Source organism: Cherax quadricarinatus, chromosome 86, assembly GCF_038502225.1.
Source record: "Cherax quadricarinatus isolate ZL_2023a chromosome 86, ASM3850222v1, whole genome shotgun sequence".
Lineage (NCBI taxonomy): Eukaryota > Metazoa > Arthropoda > Malacostraca > Decapoda > Parastacidae > Cherax > Cherax quadricarinatus.
Window position 1 is genome coordinate 1,229,475 of NC_091377.1, and position 24,333 is coordinate 1,253,807.

Below are 24,333 nucleotides of genomic sequence, written 5' to 3' on the forward strand. Positions count from 1 at the left end.
ATTACAATACTGCACCAGAGTAAATCTAGTTTTTTGTGTGAATAAAAGTTGAATATTCTAGGTAGTAGGTTGGTAGACAGCAACCGCCCAGGGAGGTACTACTGTCCTGCCAAGTGGTAAAACTAAAGCCTGTAATTGTTTCATATGATGGTAGGATTGCTGGTGTCTTTTGTCTGTCTCATAAACATGCAAGATTTCAGGTATGTCTTGCTACTTCTACTTACACTTAGGTCACACTACACATACATGTACACCTACCATCCGACTTATGACCTGCTCGACTTACGACCACTCGACTTACGACCGTGTTTTTTATGCCAAATTTCTGGGAAATAAACAACTATTTGTGATGAAGATAGGGAAGCTGTGATTTTGTGTATAGGGCAAGGAGGAATAACATCTTGTAGGAGTGAGGAAGAGCCAGTTGTGAGTGTGAGGGAAGTTCGTGAGGCAGTAGGTAAAATGAAAGTGGGTAAGGCAGCCGGGATTGATGGGATAAAGATAGAAATGTTAAAAGCAGGTGGGGATATAATTTTGGAGTGGTTGGTGCAATTATTTAATAAATGTATGGAAGAGGGTAAGGTACCTAGGGATTGGCAGAGAGCATGCATAGTTCCTTTGTATAAAGGCAAAGGGGACAAAAGAGAGTGCAAAAATTATAGGGGGATAAGTCTGTTGAGTATACCTGGTAAAGTGTATGGTAGAGTTATTATTGAAAGAATTAAGAGTAAGACGGAGAATAGGATAGCAGATGAACAAGGAGGCTTTAGGAAAGGTAGAGGGTGTGTGGACCAGGTGTTTACAGTGAAACATATAAGTGAACAGTATTTAGATAAGGCTAAAGAGGTCTTTGTGGCATTTATGGATTTGGAAAAGGCGTATGACAGGGTGGGTAGGGGGACAATGTGGCAGATGTTGCAGGTGTATGGTGTAGGAGGTAGGTTACTGAAAGCAGTGAAGAGTTTTTACGAGGATAGTGAGGCTCAAGTTAGAGTATGTAGGAAAGAGGGAAATTATTTCCCAGTAAAAGTAGGCCTTAGACAAGGATGTGTGATGTCACCGTGGTTGTTTAATATATTTATAGATGGGGTTGTAAGAGAAGTAAATGCGAGGGTCTTGGCAAGAGGTGTGGAGTTAAAAGATAAAGAATCACACATAAAGTGGGAGTTGTCACAGTTGCTCTTTGCTGATGACACTGTGCTCTTGGGAGATTCTGAAGAGACATTGCAGAGATTGGTGGATGAATTTGGTAGGGTGTGTAAAAGAAGAAAATTAAAAGTGAATACAGGAAAGAGTAAGGTTATGAGGATAACAAAAAGATTAGGTGGATGAATTTGGTAGGGTGTGCAAAAGAAGAAAATTAAAAGTGAATACAGGAAAGAGTAAGGTTATGAGGATAAAAAGATTAGGTGATGAAAGATGGGATATCAGATTGGAGGGAGAGAGTATGGAGGAGGTGAATGTATTCAGATATTTGGGAGTGGACATGTCAGCAGATGGGTCTATGAAAGATGAGGTGAATCATAGAATTGATGAGGGGAAAAGGGTGAGTGGTGCACTTAGGAGTCTGTGGAGACAAAGAACTTTGTCCTTGGAGGCAAAGAGGGGAATTTATGAGAGTATAGTTTTACCAACACTCTTATATGGGTGTGAAGCATGGGTGATGAATGTTGCAGCGAGGAGAAGGCTGGAGGCAGTGGAGATGTCATGTCCGAGGGCAATGTGTGGTGTGAATATAATGCAGAGAATTCGTAGTTTGGAAGTTAGGAGGAGGTGCGGGATTACCAAAACTGTTGCTGAGAGGGCTGAGGAAGGGTTGTTGAGGTGGTTCGGACATGTAGAGAGAATGGAGCGAAACAGTGACTTCAAGACTGTATCAGTCTGTAGTGGAAGGAAGGCGGGGTAGGGGTCGGCCTAGGAAAGGTTGGAGGGAGGGGGTAAAGGAGGTTTTGTGTGCGAAGGGCTTGGACTTCCAGCAGGCATGCGTGAGCGTGTTTGATAGGAGTGAATGGAGACAAATGATTTTTAATACTTGACGTGCTGTTGGAGTGTGAGCAAAGTAACATTTATGAAGGCGTTCAGGGAAACCGGAAGGCCGGACTTGAGTCCTGGAGATGGGAAGTACAGTGCCTGCACTCTGAAGGAGGGGTGTAAATGTTGCATTTTAAAAACTGTAGTGTAAAGCACCCTTCTGGCAAGACAGTGATGGAGTGAATGATGGTGAAAGTTTTTCTTTTTTGGGCCACCCTGCCTTGGTGGGAATCGGCCAGTGTGATAATAAATAATAAATTTGTGTTGTACACAGTGTTTATCCTAAACCTTACAGTATAAAATACAGTACTAACAGCATAAAAAGTAAAGTAAAACATGAAATACCAAAATAAAACAATAAAATAAAATCATTACAAAAGCGTTTTGTTGATTTTCAGTAGTAAAGTTCGACTTATGACCATTTCGACTTGCGACCGGTTTCACGGAACCGAACTCGGTCGTAAGTCAGATGGTAGGTGTACAAGCATATATATACACACACCCCTCTGGGTTTTCTGCTATTTTCTTTCTAGTTCTTGTTCTTGTTTGTTTCCTCTTATCTCCATGGGAAAGTGGAACAGAATTCTTCCTCCGTAAGCCATGCGTGTCGTAAGAGGCGACTGAAATGCCAGGAGCAAGGGGTTAGTAACCTCTTCTCCTGTATATATTACTAAATTTGAAAGGAGAAACTTTCATTTTTCCTTTTGGGCCACCCCACCTCGGTGGGATACGGCTGGTACATTGAAAGAAAGAAAAGCTGAATATAAAATCAAAATGGAATTCATGTGTAAAGCCTGGGAATGTAACCAATGAACAGAGGAAATGTTATTTTAGTGCCAGGAATGCCTCAATTTTTTATTCTAGACCTTATTCTGAAAATGGAATACTTTGAAATCTGTGTGAAATTGGCCAACTTACCAATTTCTGATTACTTTATTGTGTAGTTGAATGGGAGATTTCTTGTGCTCAATCTATAAAAGGGAAGACATACTAGCGAAATAGTTAAGAATTTGGTCGACTGGAACAACATAACTGGCCTAAAATAGTGTTCAAAATGGGCAAAATCACCAATGCATAAGTATCACTGACACAGCAAAATTTGCGAAAGCGTAATCTCATCAATTTTCTATCAAATTTTGTACTTTTTGTCTTACTTCCTTCAGAAAGAGATTCCCTACCATTTCATAAGAAAAAATAACAAAAAACTTTTTGAAAATTCTTGGCCAGTGTGGACAAGTTTCAGATAAGGGACAGTGAAAGGGCTAATGCTGAAATTAGATGCCATATACAACATAATGCTGAAGGCAATAGAGCTGTATCTAAATACTTAAGAGAATATTTACAAAATGTATAAAGTTGTAGGATATTCTTTGAATTTCATTGACAAGGGTGCACAAGTTGGCAATACTATGCTAAATAATGTGTTTGAAAAGACCAATCTAAACATCTGTAATAGTTTCTTAAGCTTTGTTAAATACAGCCTCTCTTCACTTAACGACGAAGTTCTGTTCCTTAGACCACGTCGGTAAATGAATTCGTCGCTAAGTGAGGAGTATACTATAATGGTAATGGGTTTGTCTCAACCATCTTTGATATTGCTTTAATGTCACCTTTGCACTATTTATAACATTTCTGATATACAGTGGACCCCCGCATAACGATCACCTCCAAATGCGACCAATTATGTAAGTGTATTTATGTAAGTGCGTTTGTACGTGTATGTTTGGGGGTCTGAAATTGACTAATCTACTTCACAATATTCCTTATGGGAAAAAATTCGGTCAGTACTGGCACCTGAACATACTACTGGAATGAAAAAAACTCGTTAACCGGGGGTCCACTGTATTTTTAAATGTTTATACAGTAGTGTCCTGCATATTGCAATAAACAGAATATAAGAAATCAGCTCTAATATACATTATTTAGATATGCATACTGGTCAGAGAGCCCGTCATAAGTCTGAGGAATCGGTAAACAAGCACGTTACTAAGTGAGGAGGGGCTGTATATATTCACAGGAAGTAGTAAACCTGTAGGGGTTATATACTGCCTAGGGACTGAAAGATAATAAAATGTGATACAAGAGGGAGAGTGACACCTAATTTCTTGGATCAAAAGCCCTCTACCAGCACAACAAAATCTACTATTATACAAGTGAAGTATACGTGCTACATAAATGTTTCAATGGCAAACGTAAACTTAATAAGCAACCAATTCCCAGGTAATGGCCCATAGTCCAAATATCTGAAGGGGTTAAGCCTTTACAGGATCTCCATTCTTTTATTATCAGAAGTCTGGTATGCACTCTTTTTTTAACAGGTCGACCATCTCCCAACGAGGCAGGGTCACCCAAAAAGAAAGAAAATCCCCAAAAAGAAAATACTTTCATCATCATTCAACACCTTCACCTCATTCATACATAACCACTGTTTTTGCAGAGGTGTCCAGAATACTACAGTTTAGAAGCATATACATATAAAGATATACATATAACATATCCTCCCAATTAATGAAGGGAAATACAATACAAACAAGTCTCTGGTTGACCATTTTCAAAAGCTTTTCTATTATCAATTTTCATCAGCATTTTTATTACTGTTTTGCAAATGATTCAAGTACAACTCAAAGACAAATACTAACAATTTGTTTTCCAAAAATAATAATGGAAGTCTAAATAAAAAGCTCTTACCTTCATTATCATAGGAACCCGCTACAGATCTGGAAATATATCCTGGGACAATGGCAATCATAACAGCTGCTACTAACCCTGCACCTGGACCCTGAAAAAGTATACATGCATGTACATACAGTATTTATATTATTATATGCCTCGGTGGGAGACGGCCGACTTGTTGAAAAAAAAAATACTTAAAAAAAAAAAACTGTCGTATCCCACCGAGGCAGGGTGACCAAAAAAGAAAAACGAGTTTTTCTTTTTAAGATAGTAATTTATACAGTGCTCCTGGCACTGTAGTCACTTTTTTACGATGTGCATGGTTTACGAAGGAAAGATTCTTCTCCACTTATACAAGGAGAACTTTATATAATTTTTTTTTTTAACCCTTAACTGTGGAAGACCTTGGATAAAAAAAATTCTTGTGTGTGTGTGTGGGGGGGGGGGGGGGAGAAAAGATTTTGAAAAAAAAAAAAAAAAAATCTTACAGCTCGAGAGTTCATTTTTCTGAATCGATAAGGCTAAAATGAGCAGAATGTGATAAAAACTTACAATTTTATAGCATGTTAAAGTTGATGAAAAAATGATCACTAACTGGCAACAGTGGGGTTAAAGTGCCAGCAATGTTTACATTTTACAATTTACTGATGCTAATACATCTTTGTTCATCTGTTTTTTTTACTTACTTTTAATGCTGAAGACTATATATACAGGAGGATCCTGCATTACAGTGTTTCACTTTACAGTATTACACTAACACAGCAGTTTTCAATTACATATACCCACTCTTCATTTATTCGGACTTCCTACAACAAATATATTCACGACTCACTATAAACTAAGAATGTAAATATTTTAATGTAAGTAGTGTGTGTGCATTCACACAAAAGGAGAGAGTGCGAGAGGAGAGCAAATGATAGAGTGGGAGAGGCACTGTCAAGAAATTTTGCTGAGAATAAGAAAAAAATTTGTAGTGAGATAAACAGGTTAAGAAAACCTATGGAACAAATGGATTTGTCAGTTAAAAACAGAATAGGGGAGTTAGTAGATGGGGAGATGGAGGTACAGTGGACCTCTGGTTTACGATCAGCTCCCAATGCAACCAATTATGTAAGTGTATTTATGTAAGTGCGTTTGTATGTGTATGTTTGGGGGTCTGAAATGGACTAATCTAATTCACAATATTCCTTATGGGAACAAATTCGGTCAGTACTGGCACCTGAACATGCTTCTGGAATGAAATAATATCGTAAACCGGGGGTCCACTGTATTGGGTAGATTTTTTTTTTTTTTTTCCAACAAGTCGGCCGTCTCCCACCGAGGCAGGGTGACCCAAAAAAGAAAGAAAATCCCCAAAAAGAAAATACTTTCATCATCATTCAACACTTTCACCACACTCACACATTATCACTGTTTTTGCAGAGGTGCTCAGAATACAACAGTTTAGAAGCATACACATATAAAGATACACAACATATCCCTCCAAACTGCCAATATCCCAAACCCCTCCTTCAAAGTGCAGGCACTGTACTTCCCATTTCCAGGACTCAAGTCCGACTATATGAAAATAACCGGTTTTCCTGAATCCCTTCACTAAATATTACCCTGCTCACACTCCAACAGATCGTCAGGTCCCAAGTACCATTCGTCTCCATTCACTCCTATCTAACACGCTCACGCACGCACGGCGGGTATATTTTGAGGAGTTTTAAATGTCGATGAAGTAAGGAAGGTGGTAATTTCATGCACTGGCCAGGGAGGTATAACATCTTTTAAGAGTGAAGAAGAGCAGAATGTGAGTGTGGGCGAGGTGCATGAGGCATTACATAGAATGAAAGGGGGTAATGCAGTTGGAACTGACAGGATCATGACAGAAATGTTAAAAGCAGGGGGGATATAGTGTTGAGTGGTTGGTACCTAGGGATTGGCAGAGTGTGTGTAGAGTTCCTTTATATAAAGGGAAGGGGGACAAGAGAGATTGTAAAAATTATAGGGGAATAAGTTTACTGATTGAGTATACCAGGTAAAGTGTATGGTATGGTTATTATTGAAAGAAATAAAAGTAAGACAGAGAGCAGGATTGCAGATGAGCAAGGAGGCTTTAGAGTGGATGTGTAGATATGTAGATGAGGGGATGTGTAGATCAAGTGTTTACACTGAAGAATATATGTGAACAGTATTTAGATAAAGGTATGTAAGTTTTCACTGCATTTATGGATTTAGAAAAGGCATATGACAGAGTGGAAAAGGGAGCAATGTGGCAGATGTTGCAAGTGTATGGAATAGGTAGTAAGTTACCAAATGCTGTAAAGAGTTTTTATGAGGACAGGGAGGCTCAGGTTAGGGTGTGTAGGAGAGAGGGAGTACTTCCCAGAGAAGTAGGTCTTAGACAGGGATGTTTAATGTCACGATGGTTGTTTAATATATTTATAGATGGGGATGTAAAAGAAGTAAATGCTAGTTAGTGTTGGGGAGACGGGTGGGATTAAATTATGGGGAATCAAATACAAAATGGGAGATGACACAGTTACTTTCTGCTGATGATACTGTACTTTTGGGAGATTCTAAAGAAAAGTTGCAAAGGTTAGCAGATGAGTTTGGGAGAGTGTGTAAGAGTAGAAAGTTGAAAGTGAACATAGAAAAGAGTAAGGTGATGAGGGTATCAAACGATTTAGATAAAGAAAAACTGGATATCACATTGGAGAGGGAGTATGGAAGAAGTGAATGTTTTCAGATTTTTGGGAGTTGACTTGTCAGCTGATGGGTTTATGAAGGATGAGGTTAACCATAGAATTGATGAAGAAAAAAAAGGCGAGTGGTGCATTGAGGTATCTGTGGTGACAAAAAAAAAAAAAATTATCCATGGAAGCAAAGAAGGGAATGTATTATAGTGGTACCAACACTCTTATATGGGTGTAAAGCTTGGGTTATAAATGCTGCAGCGAGGAAACAGATGGAGGCAATGAAGATGTCCTAAATGGTGTAAATATTATGCAGAGAATTCGTAGTGTGGAAATCAGGAGGTGTGGAGTTCTTAAAAGTACATGTATTAGTCAGAGGGCGGAGGAGGGGTTGTTGAGGTGGTTTGGCCATTTAGAGAGAATGAAACAAAGTAGAATGACTTGGAGAGCGTATAAATCTGTAGGGGAAGGAAGGCTTGATAGGGGTCACCCTCAAAAAGGTTGGAGGGAGGGGTATAAAGAAGGTTTTGTGGTCAAGGGGCTTGGACTTCCAGCAAGCGTGCATGAGCGTGTTAGATAAGAGTGAATGGAGACGTATGATTTGGGACCTGACGAGCTGTTGGAGTTTGAGCAGGGTAATATTTTGTGAAGGGATTCAGGGAAACCGGTTAGCCGGATTAGTGTCCTGGAAATGAGAAGTACAATGCCTGCACTTTAAAAGAGGGGTTTGGGATATTGGCAGTTTGGAGCGACTATCTAAACTCTCGTATCTGGGTGCCTCTGCAAAGACAGTGATTATGTATAAGTGATGGTGAAAGTGTTGAATGATAAAAGTTTTTGTTTCTTTTTGTGTTTTTCTTTCTTTTTTGGCCACACTGCCTAGGTGGGAAATGGCCAACTTGTTAGAAAAAAATTATATAAAACATTTTTTTACTTATTAATATCAGCCATTTTCCCTATAGCAGGATAAACCAATTAAGAAAACATATAACATCCTAGGTTGTGTGTGCCAGAGGCTTAGACTTCCAGAAAGCATGCATGAATCAGCATGTTAGATAGGAACGAGAGGAGGCAAAAGGTTTTTATGACGATGTGCTGTTGGTATGTTTGTAAAGTAACATTTATGAAGGAATTCTGGGAAACCAGTTACCCGGACTCGAGCCCTAAGGTGGGAAGTACAGTGCCTGCGTTCTGAAGGAGGGGTGGAGATATGTTGCAGTTTTTGAACTGCAGTGTAGGCATGCCTCTAGCAAGACAGTGATGGAATGAGTGATGATTAATGTTTCTTCTTTTTCAGTTCACTCTACCTCAGTGGGAAACGACCGATGTGTTAAAAAAAAAGAATAACATCCTAAGTGGGAGATGGCCAGTTTGTTAAAAAATCACATTTTTGTTTACTAACTACATATGTACCATTTCAGAAAGGCACAGCATGGCAGTCCAATGACATCTCAAGAAACTGTAACAGCATCCACCCTTAGAAGTGAATACACTGTACTTCCCACCTCACTCTTTATTGAAATTCCTAATAAACTTTTCGCCACATTCATCAACTATTAAAACTCTCTCTCCTTTATTTGGTAATCTACCTTATCCCTATTTAGTTAGTAATTTACCAGCTCTCTGGATGCATGCAGTCCCAGGTATCTAAATACATTCACTTCTGCCATACTCTTCCAAAATAACCTCTATTCTTACATTCACTATACTGTCATGTACTCTATAATACTGCAAGCGAAACAATACACAAATAACCCGCACACAGACAAATGAAACTTACGATGACGCTTCGGTCATACTTTGACTATGCATGACTAGTTAATGGTCCAAGTCAGACTGAAATGTCATCATGAATTTCATTCTTCTATGTACTGGTTATGTGTGTATTATCACCTTCCTTTTTCCTGTATTCCTTTTTACATTCCTTCTCAAACCCCTTTTTATTTTAGCCTGTAAAGCTTATCTTTCAAAACCCTCAACAGTAGTGTGTCATCTACAAACAGTAAACGCTCAAGCTGACGCTAAAATTTGCTTGTTTGGAACCATGCCTCTACCAAACACACTAATACAGTGTTCATACTATCAGACACTTCCAAATAAGCAAAAATCAAAGGATCTCTAAAAAATACAACTTAAAATACAAAATGAAGGTTGAAAGAAATTAAAACAGCATACCTTCAGTTCCTTGGCTAGATGATATGTAACTAGGGTTGTGAGAGAGGAGAACAGTGGGGCCAGAAAGACACAAACATTACGCACATCTATGGTTATGTTAACCAAATTCAAGATGTGGTAGATGGCTGCAGAGGTCACCATTAATCCTGGATAGATTGTGCCTGAGGAATAAAAAAAAAAATTATCCAGAATGCAATTTAATACATAATACAAGCAGGCTTTGCTTTACAGTTTCACTAATGCACTGATTTTCAGATATACCCATTCTTCATTTATTCAGACTTCCTACAATAAATAAATTTATCACTCACTATAAGCTAAGGACAAAAAACTTCTAAGGTAAGTAATGTGTGTACTGTATATGCATTTTTTAGGCCTAGCTCTATTGCTCTAATGATAGTATAAACATGTTATCAGGCCTTTATATGCATTTGAAAGGTTCACTTTACAGAGATTTTCGCTTTACAGTACGTATAAGCATATATGTAACAAGATCAAATGTAGGAACTTTTTGAACTCTTAAGCACCTTGCTACAGGCATCTCTCAAATTACACTGCTAGATCTCAATTAGTGTAAATAATGAATCCCTTGGAGTGGTCACATTATTCGAATTTGCACTAATCGAATTATATGTAATTATGTATTGCATACGATTTGAAGAGTTTATGGGGAAAAAATAGCATTAATTAATTTCACACTAAACTGAAATTTGCACTATTTGAACTCACACTAATCGAGCCCTGGTTGAATATGCAACAAAACACCATGACTAAGGCTGAAAATCTTACCTCCAATGATCCTTCCAAGTGGGTACCAGGCTCGATCATCAAACCAGTTGTGAAAGTTGTAGAAGCCTTCCTCAGCTAAAAATTTGGTGGTGCGGTAATTGAAGTAGGGATCAAACTCGTGGATAACCGATTCAAACCGAAGAACCGAAAAAAGCCTGCACGAAAATGCTGGGAAGAAATGAAAGAAATATTAATGTATTATGGTAACCTTCCCAACCCAATACTCCTCTTCCCCTTACTCAATTTCCAATCTCTACCCTCCCTCCCTTGTTTATTGGTGTCTGTTCTTATACCAACTTCTGTGAACAAGTAAACCCTCTATCTAACAGACTATAATTTAATGGCCATCAGAAATACTGGGCAAGACCCACCAGGTCAAGTAAATGGTCAAAATCCATTTGCTATAAAACTATTACTATTATGATCATGGCAAAACTCATTTCTAGCCATCACAACTGCCATGTCTGGCCACACGTTTCCCCATATTAGTCTATTAAAATGAGGGTTTGCCGCAATGTGCTTTGATAATAGCCCATCTCTAATATGTGGATCACTTGTGACTAGTCCTTTTCAAATCATGGAGGTTTTTAAACAAATAAATCTAACTTCAAAATGTAATGAATTATAAAAAAGTAATTGTGTACAGCATTAAACTTTGCCTGAATGAAACAATTTAAAATTGGACATTCTTCTCATTTCATCCTCCATTATCAACCAGGCCACAATAATAAATTAATGATATATTCAGCATAACTAGTGTTACTCAAGTACAGTGGACCCCCGCATAACGATTACCTCCGAATGCGACCAATTATGTAAGTGTATTTATGTGAGCGAGTTTGTACGTGTATGTTTGGGGGTCTGAAATGGACTAATCTACTTCACAATTTTTCTTATGGGAACAAATTCGGTCAGTATACAGATGAAGTAGCAGATAATTAATGTTAAAGATACTGTATACTGAAACCTTACATTAGTGAAATCACAAACACGAATGACAAACTTCTACAAAATAGTATGATTCATAACCCGCAAAATAACTAAACAGATCCTTACACAGAATTGCTGCAAGAGATAGAACAGCCATTTTGAGCAATGTGTCTTGCTTTTCAACTGACATGCGGAGCCATCCTCGTGTCCGGTAATTAAGTACTGGAGCAGACATCGTGTACTGAAAAAAAAAATTAAATTAGCTTAAAAAAATTATTATACAGCGCTGCAGGGTAGGGTGTAGTAAAGGCATAATATGCTTGATCTGAGAGGAGCGAGGATGCGACCCACACCATGCGACTAACACCAAAGTGTTTACTTAATGCTAGGTGAACAGGGACAGCAGATGTAAGAAAACATGCCCATGGCGGGGATTGAACCACAGACACTCAGTGTGCACGAGGCGAGAGCACTGCCAGCTGAGCCAAGGGACACCTATTCAGATTATTAACCTGGACAGTTAGTAACAAAATAATCTAATGGTTTACAATATTTCCTCTGATTTTTTTTCCCCAGGATGACTCGGAACAGTCGGCTAACACCCAGATACAGCGGTACCTCGGCATACGAACAGCTCCCAACTCAAACAATTATGTAAGTGTATTTTTGTAAGTGCTTTTGTAAGTATATGTTTGGGGGTCTGAAACGGATTATTCTAATTTACATTATTCCTTATGGGAACATATTTGTTTGGCATCGGCATTTGAACAGCCTTCTGGAACGAATTAACTTCGTAACCTGAGGTACCACTGTACCTACTAACTGATAGGTAAATCAAGGAATCCAACTGTGCCAGGAGTGAACCCAGATTCTTCTGATTTAAGCTGAAGGTGCTAAAACTTGATCCATGAGGTTATTAACCATGGACAATTATTAACCCAGGATAATCCAAGAAAGCAAATCACAGTGGCATCTCTGTCGGGATCATCTGGATCTCTTCCCCAGGATGCAACCCACAAAAGCTGGCAAGCAATCAAGTACCAATTTACTGCTAGGTGAATAGCAGCAGTAGGAGTCTAGACCCTATATCTTGCCTTCACCTAAGAATGAGCCTATTTCCTTTGGTTGTGAACCAAGTTTGCTACCAATGATGCATGAGGTACCAACATGGAAGTAAGTCACTGACTCTTTCGGGTTGTCCTAGGTAATTTACACTATGTGTGATAACATATTTATACTATCATATTTAGTAAGGACATAGGTAGTAGGTTGGTAAACAGCAGCCACCCAGGGAGGTACTACCATCCTGCCAAGTGAGTGTAAAACGGAAACCTGTAATTGTTTTACATGATGGTAGGATTGCTGGTGTCTTTTTTCTGTCTCATAAACATGCAAGATTTCAGGTACGTCTTGCTACTTCTACTTACACTTAGGTCACACTACACATACATATACAAGCATATATATACACACACCCCTCTGGGTTTTCTGCTATTTTCTTTCTAGTTCTTGTTCTTGTTTATTTCCTCTTATCTCCACGGGGAAATGGAACAGAAGTCTTCCTCCGTAAGCCATGTGTGTTGTAAGAGGCGACTAAAATGCCGGGAGCAAGGGGCTAGTAACCCCTTCTGTATAAATTACTAAATTTAAAAAGAGGATACAGCCGGTTTGTTGAAAAAAAAAAATTTAGTAAGGAATAGAGCTAAGCCTAAAAAAAATGCTTATTCAGTACACGCATTATTTAAAATATTTTCTTTCATAGCTTATAGTGAGTAGTGAATATATTTATTATAGGTAGCCTGAATAAATGAAGATTATTATTATTATAATCAAAAAGAAGCGCTAAGCCACAAGGGCTATACAGCGCTGCAGGGTAGGGAAGGAAGCAAGGGAATTGGATGGCAGGAGGGAGGGGGGATGATCAGCAGGTTACAGAAAACAGCGGGGCAGGGGATAGTACGGGGGTAGAGGGTAGCAAGAGATACAAGTAGAAAGGGCTGAAAGTATCAGAATTTGTGAAGTAAGTCAGTCGTTGTCAAAAAGTCAATAAGAGAGTCCGGATGAAAGGTGGGTCCATCAGCGAGAAGGGAAGGTAAAGAGAGAGCAGCGGGGCGAAGACGACGACAGAGGTAAATTCTGCGTGCTCGTTGATAAAGTGGGCAGTCCAACAGAATGTGGCTGACTGATAATGGAGCTTGGCAATTCTCACAGAGAGGAGCAAGACGCCTCTCCATGAGATATCCATGAGTAAGACGAGTATGGCCAATGCGAAGACGGGAGAGAGTAGTCTCCCAACCTCGACACTGGTGATAAGAAGACGGCCAGTAACCTATACTCGGTTTAATAGACTGAAGTTTGTTGCCGAGCATAGTAGACCAACGTTGTTGCCAACGGGTGTGAAGGTGGGAAGATATTACAGCAAAATAGTCCGTACATGGAATACCTCTGTAAGAAACTGGTAGGTCATGTACTGCTGACCGCGCAGCAGTGTCTGCCTGTTCATTGCCCTGTACGTCAACATGACCAGGGACCCAACAAAAAACAATATCTTTATGCTTAGTAAAGATGCGGCGTAGCCAAAGTTGGATACGGAGGACTAAGGGGTGAGGTGTATCAAATTTTTGTATAGCCTGTAAAGCACTAAGGGAGTCTGAGACAACCACAAATGATGACACAGGCATAGATGCAATACGGATAAGTGCTGTAAGGATGGCATATAATTCAGCAGTAAAAATACTAGCTGAAGATAGTAAATGCCCTTGTACGACGCTGTCCGGAAACACTGCTGCGAATCCTACGCCGTCAGAAGACTTAGAGCCATCTGTGTACACAGCAATGGCATGAGAATGAGAGTGAAAGTGGTCAAGAAAAAGAGAGCGGGAAGCGACCGTAGACAGTTGGGCTTTCGAGCAAGGGAGGGAGAAAGAACAGACTCGAACAGCTGGGACCTCCCAGGGGGGTAGGGAAAAGTGAGATGCTACATGTACATAGAAAGGTGGTAGTTGAAGAGAAGACAAGAGCGAATGAAGGCGAAGAGAGAAGGGACGGAGTAAGCAGGGGCGGCGAACAAATAAAGAATGTCTACTAATATCAGTGACCATTCTATAAATGGAAGGATTGCGGAGATCATGAGAGCGTACATAGTAGCGCAGGCAATGGGCATCACGGCGATCGGATAAGGATGGAACGTTCGCTTCTGCATAGAGGCTTTCGACAGGGGAAGAGCGAAAAGCACCAAGGCATAAACGTAATCCTTGGTGATGAATGGGGTTAAGGCTAGAGAGAGTAGCAGGAGATGCCGCTGAATAGATCTGGTCACCATAATCAAGTTTCGATAAAATAAGGGTGGAATGTAGGTGAAGGAGGGTTCGACGATCAGCTCCCCACGAAAGATGAGCAAGGGTTTTAAGAAGGTTCAGCCGGCTGTGACAAGTTGCCTTCAGAGAGGTAATGTGAGGTTTCCAGGATAACCTACGATCAAAGAGGAGGCCCAGAAACTTGACTGTATCACGTTCAGGGATACGTGAGCCGTAGAGGTACAAAGGATGATCAGAGATGACAGAGCGTCTAGTGAAAGTGATTTGGTGGGTTTTAGTGCTGGAAAATTTAAACCCATGTGTGGTGGCCCAATTGGAAACACGGTCGACTGCATGCTGGAGAGAAACTGTAAGGAGGTGACAGTCAGCGCCTGCACAGGCAATAGCAAAGTCATCAACATAGAGTGATGACCAAATATTTGATGGAAGCCTAGAGGCCAAATCATTAATAGCAAGGAGAAAAAGTGTTGTGCTCAGAACACATCCCTGGGGGACACCTTCAGCTTGGACAAAGTCCGGGGAGAGCACATTATTAACCCGAACACGGAAATGCCTGTCAGTTAAAAAGTTCTTAAGGAAGGATGGTAGATTGCCTCGAAGGCCTAAGGAGTGGGCTTGGGCTAAAATATTATACCTCCAAGTTGTGTCATATGCCTTCTCAAGGTCAAAAAATATGGCGATAACTGAGTGGTTATTCGCAAAGGCATTACGAACATACGTATCCAAGCGCAGTAAGGGGTCTATGGTAGAACGTCCCTTACGAAAGCCATATTGACGAGTGGAGAGACTGTTGTGTGTCTCTAAATACCACACTAAACGTCTATTTACTAGACGTTCCATTACTTTGCAAACTGCACTGGTAAGAGCAATGGGACGATAGTGGGAGGTTTCATGTCCCGTAGTGCCTGGTTTGCGGAAAGGGAGAACAATGGCGGATTTCCACAGCTGTGGAAGAACTCCTTGTGACCAAATAAGATTGTAAAGGTGTAATAGGACTGCAAGGGCTGACTGATGTAAATGTTGTAGCATACGAATATGAATGTCGTCGGGCCCAGCTGCCGATGATCGACAAGCTGAGAGTGTTGCCTCCAGTTCTTGAAGTGTAAAAGGCACATTATACTGTTCTTCTCTGAGAGAAGAAAAGTCCAAGGGTGCTAACTCTCTGGCAGACTTTGAGGAAAGAAATGAGGGGCATAGATGGAGTCCCTGAGAAATACGGACCAGATGATTGCCAATTTCATTGGCAACATCTAGTGGGTTTGCTATATCAACACCGGCAACCCGCAGAACAGGAGCCGGGTCAGGAGAATATTTACCACTCAGTTTTCGTACTTTTTTCCAGACTGCACTCATAGAGGAAGCAGAGGTGATGGTGGAGACATAATCTCGCCAGCAAGTGCGTTTAGCGTCACGGATGACACGGCGAGCGATCGCACGCTTCTGTTTAAAATCAAGGAGTCGCTCTGTGGTTCTATTGTACCGGTACCTGCCCCATGCAGCGCGTTTCAAACGTACTGCACGAGCACAAGCAGGAGACCACCAAGGCACGCATTTCTGAGAATGCCTGCCCGAAGTTTGGGGTATAGAATGAGAAGCTGCGGTGAAAACGGAGGACGAGAAGAGGTGTAAAAGCTCATCGATGGAGGACGAAGAAGGAACCTCTTTAAAAACAGTCAGGTGTGAGTAAAGGTTCCAATTTGCCCGATTAAATTGCCAGTGTGGGGTGCGAAGAGGTGGCGAATATGAAGGGGAAGTAAGAATGATTGGGAAATGATCACTGTCATGTAAGTCCGGGAGAACAGACCAAGTAAAGTCTAATGCGGCGGAGGAAGAGCAAACTGAGAGATCGATGCAAGAGAGAGTATGAGTCCGAGGATCAAAATGGGTGTGAGTACCTGTATTTAAAACATGGAGGGGGTGGGTGGCAAGAAAAGCCTCTAACTGAATTCCACGGGAATCACAGTGAGACCCTCCCCAGAGGAAATGGTGGGCATTAAAATCACCAAGTAACAGAATCGGTGGCGGTAATGACGAAACAAGGAAGGCAAAATCCGGAATAGATAATGCCCGAGAAGGAGAGAGATATAAAGAACAGAGCGTATACCACCTATGTAAGTGGATACGGGCTGCTGTGTAATGCAGCGAAGTATGAACAAATAGCTGATGGTACGGAATATCAGTGCGGAGAAGAAGGGCACTTTCATTAAAGGTCCCATCAGGAAAAGGATCTGAAGAATACAATAAATTATAGCCTGAGATGTGAGAAATAACAGCAGAGTGTAATTTTGGTTCCTGTAAGCAAACACCAACAGGGGCAAACTGGGAGAGTAACATCTGAAGCTCACCCCGATTACCCCTGAGGCCGCGTATATTCCACTGTAAAAAGGCCATGATTGGCAATGATAAAGATACTTGAAATCCGCAGGTAAGGGTTCCTACGGACTAGAAGGGTTAGAAAAGTCCACATGCGGAGGCAGTGGAAAATGTTCAAGCAGCGAAGGAACGGTGCGCTGTGAAGAAAGGAGTTGCGCAGATGGAGCAGAGGAGAGAGGAAGAGCGGAAGGTGGATCAGTGTCCATTGATGGTTTGGTCTCTGCAATATATTCAGAGATTGCTTCAAGTGTTTCGGAATTCAGAGATGTCGTATGGGAGACAATATTGGGAATGGTAGGGGGAGGATGAGTAAAGATTGGAACTGTATTGGACTGTACCAAGGTAGGGGGGGGCGAAAGGGTGGAGGGAACTGGAGAAGCGTGGCAGGGGACAGAAGAGACAGGAACCTGGGAGGTGGCAGAAGAGGAAGAAACTTGGGAGGGAACAGGGGAGGAAGGTACATTACGAGGAGGAGGGTGAACCTCTGCACTTGTAACTGAGCCAGTGAGAGGGGAAGAACTAGGGACAGAGACAGGGAGGGTAAAATGAGGAGGTGGAAGATGGGTAGGAGGTGTTACCGGACCTTTTTTTGACTTTTGAGAAGTAGAGGGACGATTGGGAAGAGGTGTCGTACGAGGTCTCGTCGATACTGAGGCTTGTAAGAGAGAACTCGAAGAAGCGAGATTAGACTGAGGCGTTGAAGTAGGGACGTCTGAGCCGAGGACAGCAAAAGGATTAGATACAGGAGTGATTATGGGAGAGGTAACCACAGAGGTGGGTGTAGAAGATGGGATACCAGAAGTGGGGGGACGTTTTGAAACACGGGAATAAGAAACACGTGGGAGTCTCCCTTGGAGGCGGAGATGAGAAACTGCCATGGCATAAGGGAGACCTTCTGTCTCTTTGAGGTAACGGATTTCCCGCTCGTTTAAATAGACCTGACAACGGCGAGAGTACGAAGGGTGAGCCTCATGACAGTTAAGGCAAGAGGGAGATCGATTGCAAGACGTATTAGAATGGTCATCGGCACCACAGACTGGGCATTCGGCGATAGATCTGCAATATTTCGCTGGATGGCCAAATCGCCAGCAATTTCTACACTGTTGTGGTGTAGGGATCACCTTTCGAACTTGTAACCGATGTCCTGCTATATAAACGGAGGATGGGAGTTCTCGGCTGTCAAAAGTTAAACGAGCCACATTGCTAGGGTATCGTCTCCGCCCACGGGCAGGAAGAACGTAAGTGTCTACCTTGAGGATTGGGAGATCTTGGAGTTCCAGCTGTTCTAGAATGTCGGTGCCACATGTCTGGAAATTTTGTTGAACTATGGTATGGGGCAGAATAACGGTACCACTACAAGAATTGAGGGAATGATGTTTTTCAAGGGTGACAGGAACAGTATCTATATGGGTAAGACGAGAGAGCTCACGAGCCTGGGTAGCATTCTGTACGGTAATGATGCGCGTACCGCTCTTAAGAGCATGAAAAGAAATATCTTTACCAACATGGCGTAGGAGTGCCTTGCCAATACTATGGTCAGAAAGATAGGCAGTAGAGGAAGTTGGTCGTAAAGTGAAGAATTTAGTCCACTGTTCAGTCTGAAACTGAGCGTGGAAAGGTAGTGAAGGACGTGTCGATCGTTTCTGAGAAGAACGAGAAGGTGAAGGTGGAGAAGTATCATCAGCAGGTAATTGTCGTTGACGTTTAGGCGTGGGACCAGAGTTGGTCCGACGTGGAACGGGTCGGCGATTTGAAAATTGCCGCACCGTAGAGGGAGAGGCCGGAAGCATAGTCAGAGGAGAGCGAAGGTCTGATAAATCGAAGGAGTCAGTCGAGGCCTCAGTACCTGAAGCGGGTGAGGAAACAGCACCGGCAATAGGTACAGAGGCATGAGGAATGTCTGAAGAGTGGTCCAAAGACGAGGCGGGGTCAGAACGGGGTGCGGTATCAAGAAGGGGCCCGGGGGTACCAGGTTCATGGACTAGGGCTGCCATGGTTAGGTTACTTCTTTCTTTTTGTTTTTAAGAAAAAAAAAGAAAGAAGAAAAGAAAATAAAAATAAAAAAAAGAAAAAAAAAGGGGGGACCGGGGAGGGATAGTTCCTAGGAGGGATGAAAGGGCCAGAAATCTCCCTCCGCGCCCAAGAGGACTCGACACCGCTAGTAGCGCAGATGCAGCATGGAACCCGTGCCATACCCTACCCTTCATGCCAGTAAACCAGCAATCTGGGATAGCAACCTCACATCTGCCGAGCTACCTCGGTGGACAAAAGAGAGGGCGGCCGGATATCCGCCACAAAGCATACCTCCTTCAGCCACCACCCCCGGAATCCGAAAGGTGGCTTCCAGAGCTACACCCGTCGCCCAAAAGACACCCAAAGCTACTCCGGGATACCGGAGAGGGATCGGGACATCCCTAGGCAATCCAGATTCCACGGCAAACTACGCCACCGCCAAGAAACCTCAACGGAATGGGATGGACCCCGGTGTCCTTTCTCCTACCTAGGAACTAGCGCGCCTGTGGGAGAAATCCCAAAGGACAAAAAGAGGAAGGGCAAAAGGGAGGAGTGGGGAGGAGGAGGAGGAAAGGAAAAAGGGGAGGATGGGGAGGATGGGATAGGGGAGGGGAGATTGGGGGGTAATTAGGTTCGGTCTGAGGAAGAAGACCGATAGGTCTAATTCCTCAGACCAAGAGCCTCTTCACCACGCCAAGGAGCCCCCCTTGAAGAGGAAATAAATGAAGAATGGCTGTAACTGAAAACTGCTTCATTAGCCAAACGCTGTAAAGCGGGGCCCTCCTGTATATGAAACAAATCTAAAAACCAATTCATCCCCTTGAAAGATCATAGATAAGTTTATTTAGTACGGGTACACATAACTACAATCATACATATCATAGCACAGTTCCTTGATAATGTGAGGAATCACGAAAGCGCTTAGAAGTTCACTAATTTTTTCATAGTGGTACTTTTGCATGTGCATAGTAACGCGAGTAAATTACCTAGGATAACCCTAAAAAAAGGCCAGAAACTTATTTCCACTGGTGTCCTTGTAATATCTTATTTAAAGCATAGATGCCTGCATATGAATCACTGATGCTTAATAATAATAATAATCATTTTTATTTTGACATGATACATGGTTGTACAAAGGAACATAACAGTTGGGTGTTCATGCCACGAGCCCCTGTGTATGCCGAGTATACAAAGTGGTTAGCAAGTTTATTCAGGTACAGGTACATGTAAATAGAGTTACACAGATTATCATAGTAACATGTGTAAATTACCTAGGATAATCCAAAAAAAATGTCCAGCTTTTTTTTTTTTTTTTTACTATCTGTTCAACATTGTCTAGTAAAATAGCAGGTTTAGTGATTTTCAATGGGAAGTGCTATACCCACATTATTATTATTATTATTATAATAAATACTAAATGCTGAACTCAGACGGATCTTACAGCTGTTAAACCCGTAGGGGCCCATTATTATTACATTCATTGGGAGCACTAAACCCACAGGGGGTCGTACAATGCCTCGTAGAATGGAAGGCATTCAGATTTGATTAAAGGCAATGAAGCATTGGTCCAATTCTTTAGATCAAGAGCCCCTCACCAACATCAAGAAACCTTCTCTGAGGGGCACAGTGGCCCATACAGTGCCTACAGAGTAGGCAGGTGCTTATTTAGGCCTCGTCCATAATTTTAAAAACTTTTTACAACAGTTCGCGTTCAGTACATGGAGTAAGTAGGTTTATTTAGGTACAGGTACACAAATATAGTTACACAAATTATCATACAGGTAACATATGCAATAAGATCACAGTAAACAGGTGATATTACAATATGCAGAACAACCACTGTGAAAAAATAAAGAAATTCCAAGGCTATCTGTAATCTAATTATTATTATAATGAAAACCAAGCGCTAAACCCAAAAGGGGCTACTGTGATCTAATAAGGGAGCATTTGAGAAATTCTGAGCAGGTCGGTTAGGACTAAGTCACAAGGGTAACATATTTTCAATATTATTATTATTATAATCAAGGGGGAAGCGCTAAACCCAGAGGATTATACAGCGCCTGGGGGGGGGATGTGGAAGGCATTCAGGCTTAATTCGGGGAACTGGAGCACAGATCTAGGCAGCTGTCAGGTGTGCCACAGGCAGTGTGTACTCAGTTCCTCAAGCTTCAACATCCGTGCACACGAGGGCCTGGGATCTTCAATCAACTTGGCGTCCACTAGGACGCTGACATGTCCCTAGGGGAGCTCTTCATCGGGCTGCTAACGGAGTCACTGGCTTCTTGAACCTCTTGGGGAGGGTCGATGGTGCTCGTGCAAGCAGCAGATCCCAGGGCAACTTGCTGCTGTTTGCAATGGCTGTCTACCGAGGAAAGACAGGCACCTAGCAACATCTGTTGTTGGGGCAATGGATGAATTCCCTGCTATGTTTGTTTACTGCTCATTACTATGTAATTTGTCTATGATTGTAATCATGTGATAACGTGTTTATCATTCATTACCTTTGAAACTTGTCATGATTGTGACCAGCTCTACCTGGAGCTCATTACCTTTGTAAATTCTCATGATTAATGTGTTTATGATTCATTACCTTTGCAATTATTCATGAGTGTGACCAGCTCTACCTGGAGCTCATTACCTTTGTAACTTGGTCATGATTATGACCAGATCTAGTTCATTACCTTTGTAACTTGCTCAGCTATCAAAACTTTGGAGTCCAGTCCCTGGACCAATTATGGACCTCTGTAATCTTTTGACTACCGCCCACAGGATGGGTATGGGGTGCATAATAAACATATTAAACTAAACTAAACTAAATCAAGAGCCCCTCACCAACATCAAGGAACCTTCCTTGAGGGGATATTTTCAATAAAAATAACAGGGATTTCTCATGGAAAATTCCGATTCACTCAGAAGGCCGCACTTAATGGCCTAGAACGCTGCAGGTTCCCCACTCCTGAGGCCTAAGATAATACAAAAAGTCAAATTTGACTTACCGAACTTTACGGATTATAAGACACGGCTCATAACACTTTTTTTAGTTTCAATGGCTTGGCATTGGACATAAACTGGGAGAGATACAGCCCACCCCAAACTTATAGCTCCTTCACTGACCTTCATTTATAGGACGCAGGGTGGTTTCTGGAGACATTTTATGGAAAAAACATGTCTAATAAGCGGTGAAATACGGTTTGTCCATTGGGGTCCTTGATTTATTTCCATTGGGGTCCTTGATTTATTTCCACTGGGGTCCTTGATTTATTTCCACTGGGGTCCTTGATTTATTTCCATTGGGGTCCTTGATTTATTTCCACTGGGGTCCTTGATTTATTTCCACTGGGGTCCTTGATTTATTTCCACTGGGGTCCTTGATTTATTTCCACTGGGGTCCTTGATTTATTTCCACTGGGGTCCTTGATTTATTTCCACTGGGGTCCTTGATTTCCATACGAGATTATTACCACTACTATTACAATCAAGGACCCTAGTGGAAACAAGCCACTTTGACTATTGGGAAGCACTAAACCCATAAGGGTCCTGTGCCTGCGGTAATTTACACACGCATTAATATTCAAAACAACTGCAATCACCCCGAAAAAGTGCGATTAGGCCTAAAATAAGCTTCCTTAGGAGTCAAGCAACGCCTTGGGGGGGGGGGGGGGGGAGAACGAGGGCAATGTGACTCGACCCAAAGAAGAAAAGAAGGGAAATGACAAATCCAATTCAACGAATCCAAAGCCCCTCACCAGCCTCAAGAAACCCCCCCAGGGGGGGAAAAATGTAAATCCTACACAGCATCATAAAAATATATATATAAATAACAGGTCCAGCCACTGGTTGAATCAGCCACTTCAAAAACCACAAAAATATCAGCCTATTTTTCCCCTTTCAGTGACACACAGCAATCCAGGGGTCACAACACAGCCTCTCTGGGTCAGCCATGACCCCAAATGACCCCAATTAACCCCCAAAACCCATAAAAATCCCCATAATCCATAAGAATCACCAAACTCCCTCAGGTGTCGGCCGCTTATTGGTCAAAACCGCGTCTATCTTAAACCCTTGTAATTAAACCCTAATAAACCTCTATATAAAGGTAGTAAGGCCACTAAACAACCCCCGGAGAATAGAAAATAGACCCATCTACCTCTGGGGTCTCAGGGGATGAGATGGTAACTCCTGTGACACTCACAAATGTTAATATAACAGCTGTTTCTGGTGTAGTGTTGGGCGGTGCGTGGCCGGTCAGGGAGAACACCAGCCGCCCGTCTAGCGCACCTGGACCACTAGTGGTCCACTAGTGGTACACTAGTGGACCACTAGTGCTCCACTACCACTGGCGCCACTAGTGCTCCACTACCACTGGCATCACTAGTGGTATACTACCACTGGCACTACTAGTGGTCCACTAGTGGTACACTAGTGATCCACTAGTGGCACCACTACCACTGGCACTACTAGTGGTATACTACCACTGGCACCACTAGTGCTCCACTACCACTGGCACCACTAGGGGTATACTACCACTGGCACCACTAGTGGACTACTACCACTGGCACCACTAGTGGACTACTACCACTGGCACTACTAGTGGTATACTACCACTGGCACCACTAGTGCTCCACTACCACTGGCACCACTAGGGGTATACTACCACTGGCACCACTGGTGGTCCACTACCACTGGCACCACTAGTGGTATACTACCACTGGCACCACTAGTGGACTATTACCACTGGCACCATTAGTGGTATACTACCACTGGCACCACTAGTGGTATACTACCACTGGCACCACTAGTGCTCCACTACCACTGGCACCACTAGGGGTATACTACCACTGGCACCACTAGGGGTATACTACCACTGGCACCACTAGTGGACTACTACCACTGGCACCACTAGTGGACTACTACCACTGGCACCACTAGTGGTATACTACCACTGGCACCACTAGTGCTCCACTACCACTGGCACCTCTAGTGGCATACTACCACTGGCACCACTAGTGGTCCACTAGTGTACCACTACCACTGGCACTAGTAGTGCTCCACTACCAATGGCACCACTAGTGGTATACTACCACTGGCACCACTAGTGATCCACTAGTGTACCACTACCACTGGCACTACTAGTGCTCCACTACCACTGGCACCACTAGTGGTATACTACCACTGGCACCACTAGTGGTCCACTAGTGGTACACTAGTGGTACACTAGTGGTACACCAGTGGTACACTAGTGGTACACCAGTGGTACACTAGTGGTACACCAGTGGTACACTAGTGGTACACTAGTGGTACACCAGTGGTACACTAGTGGTACACTAGTGGACCACTAGTGGTCCACTAGT

General features: G+C 42.3%; 1 protein-coding gene across 1 annotated transcript in view; it reads right to left on the reverse strand.

The window, feature by feature from the left end:
- The window catches only part of Stt3A (catalytic subunit 3A of the oligosaccharyltransferase complex), a 52,319-nt gene extending 30,202 nt beyond the window's left edge, over nt 1–22,117 (reverse strand). Inside the window, 5 exon segments of the mRNA XM_053797461.2 lie at nt 4,720–4,810; nt 9,561–9,721; nt 10,350–10,517; nt 11,406–11,520; nt 22,097–22,117. Coding sequence (XP_053653436.2) covers nt 4,720–4,810; nt 9,561–9,721; nt 10,350–10,517; nt 11,406–11,520; nt 22,097–22,102 — 541 coding nt within the window. The 5' untranslated portion in view covers nt 22,103–22,117.
- Between the last annotated feature and the right edge of the window lie 2,216 nt (nt 22,118–24,333).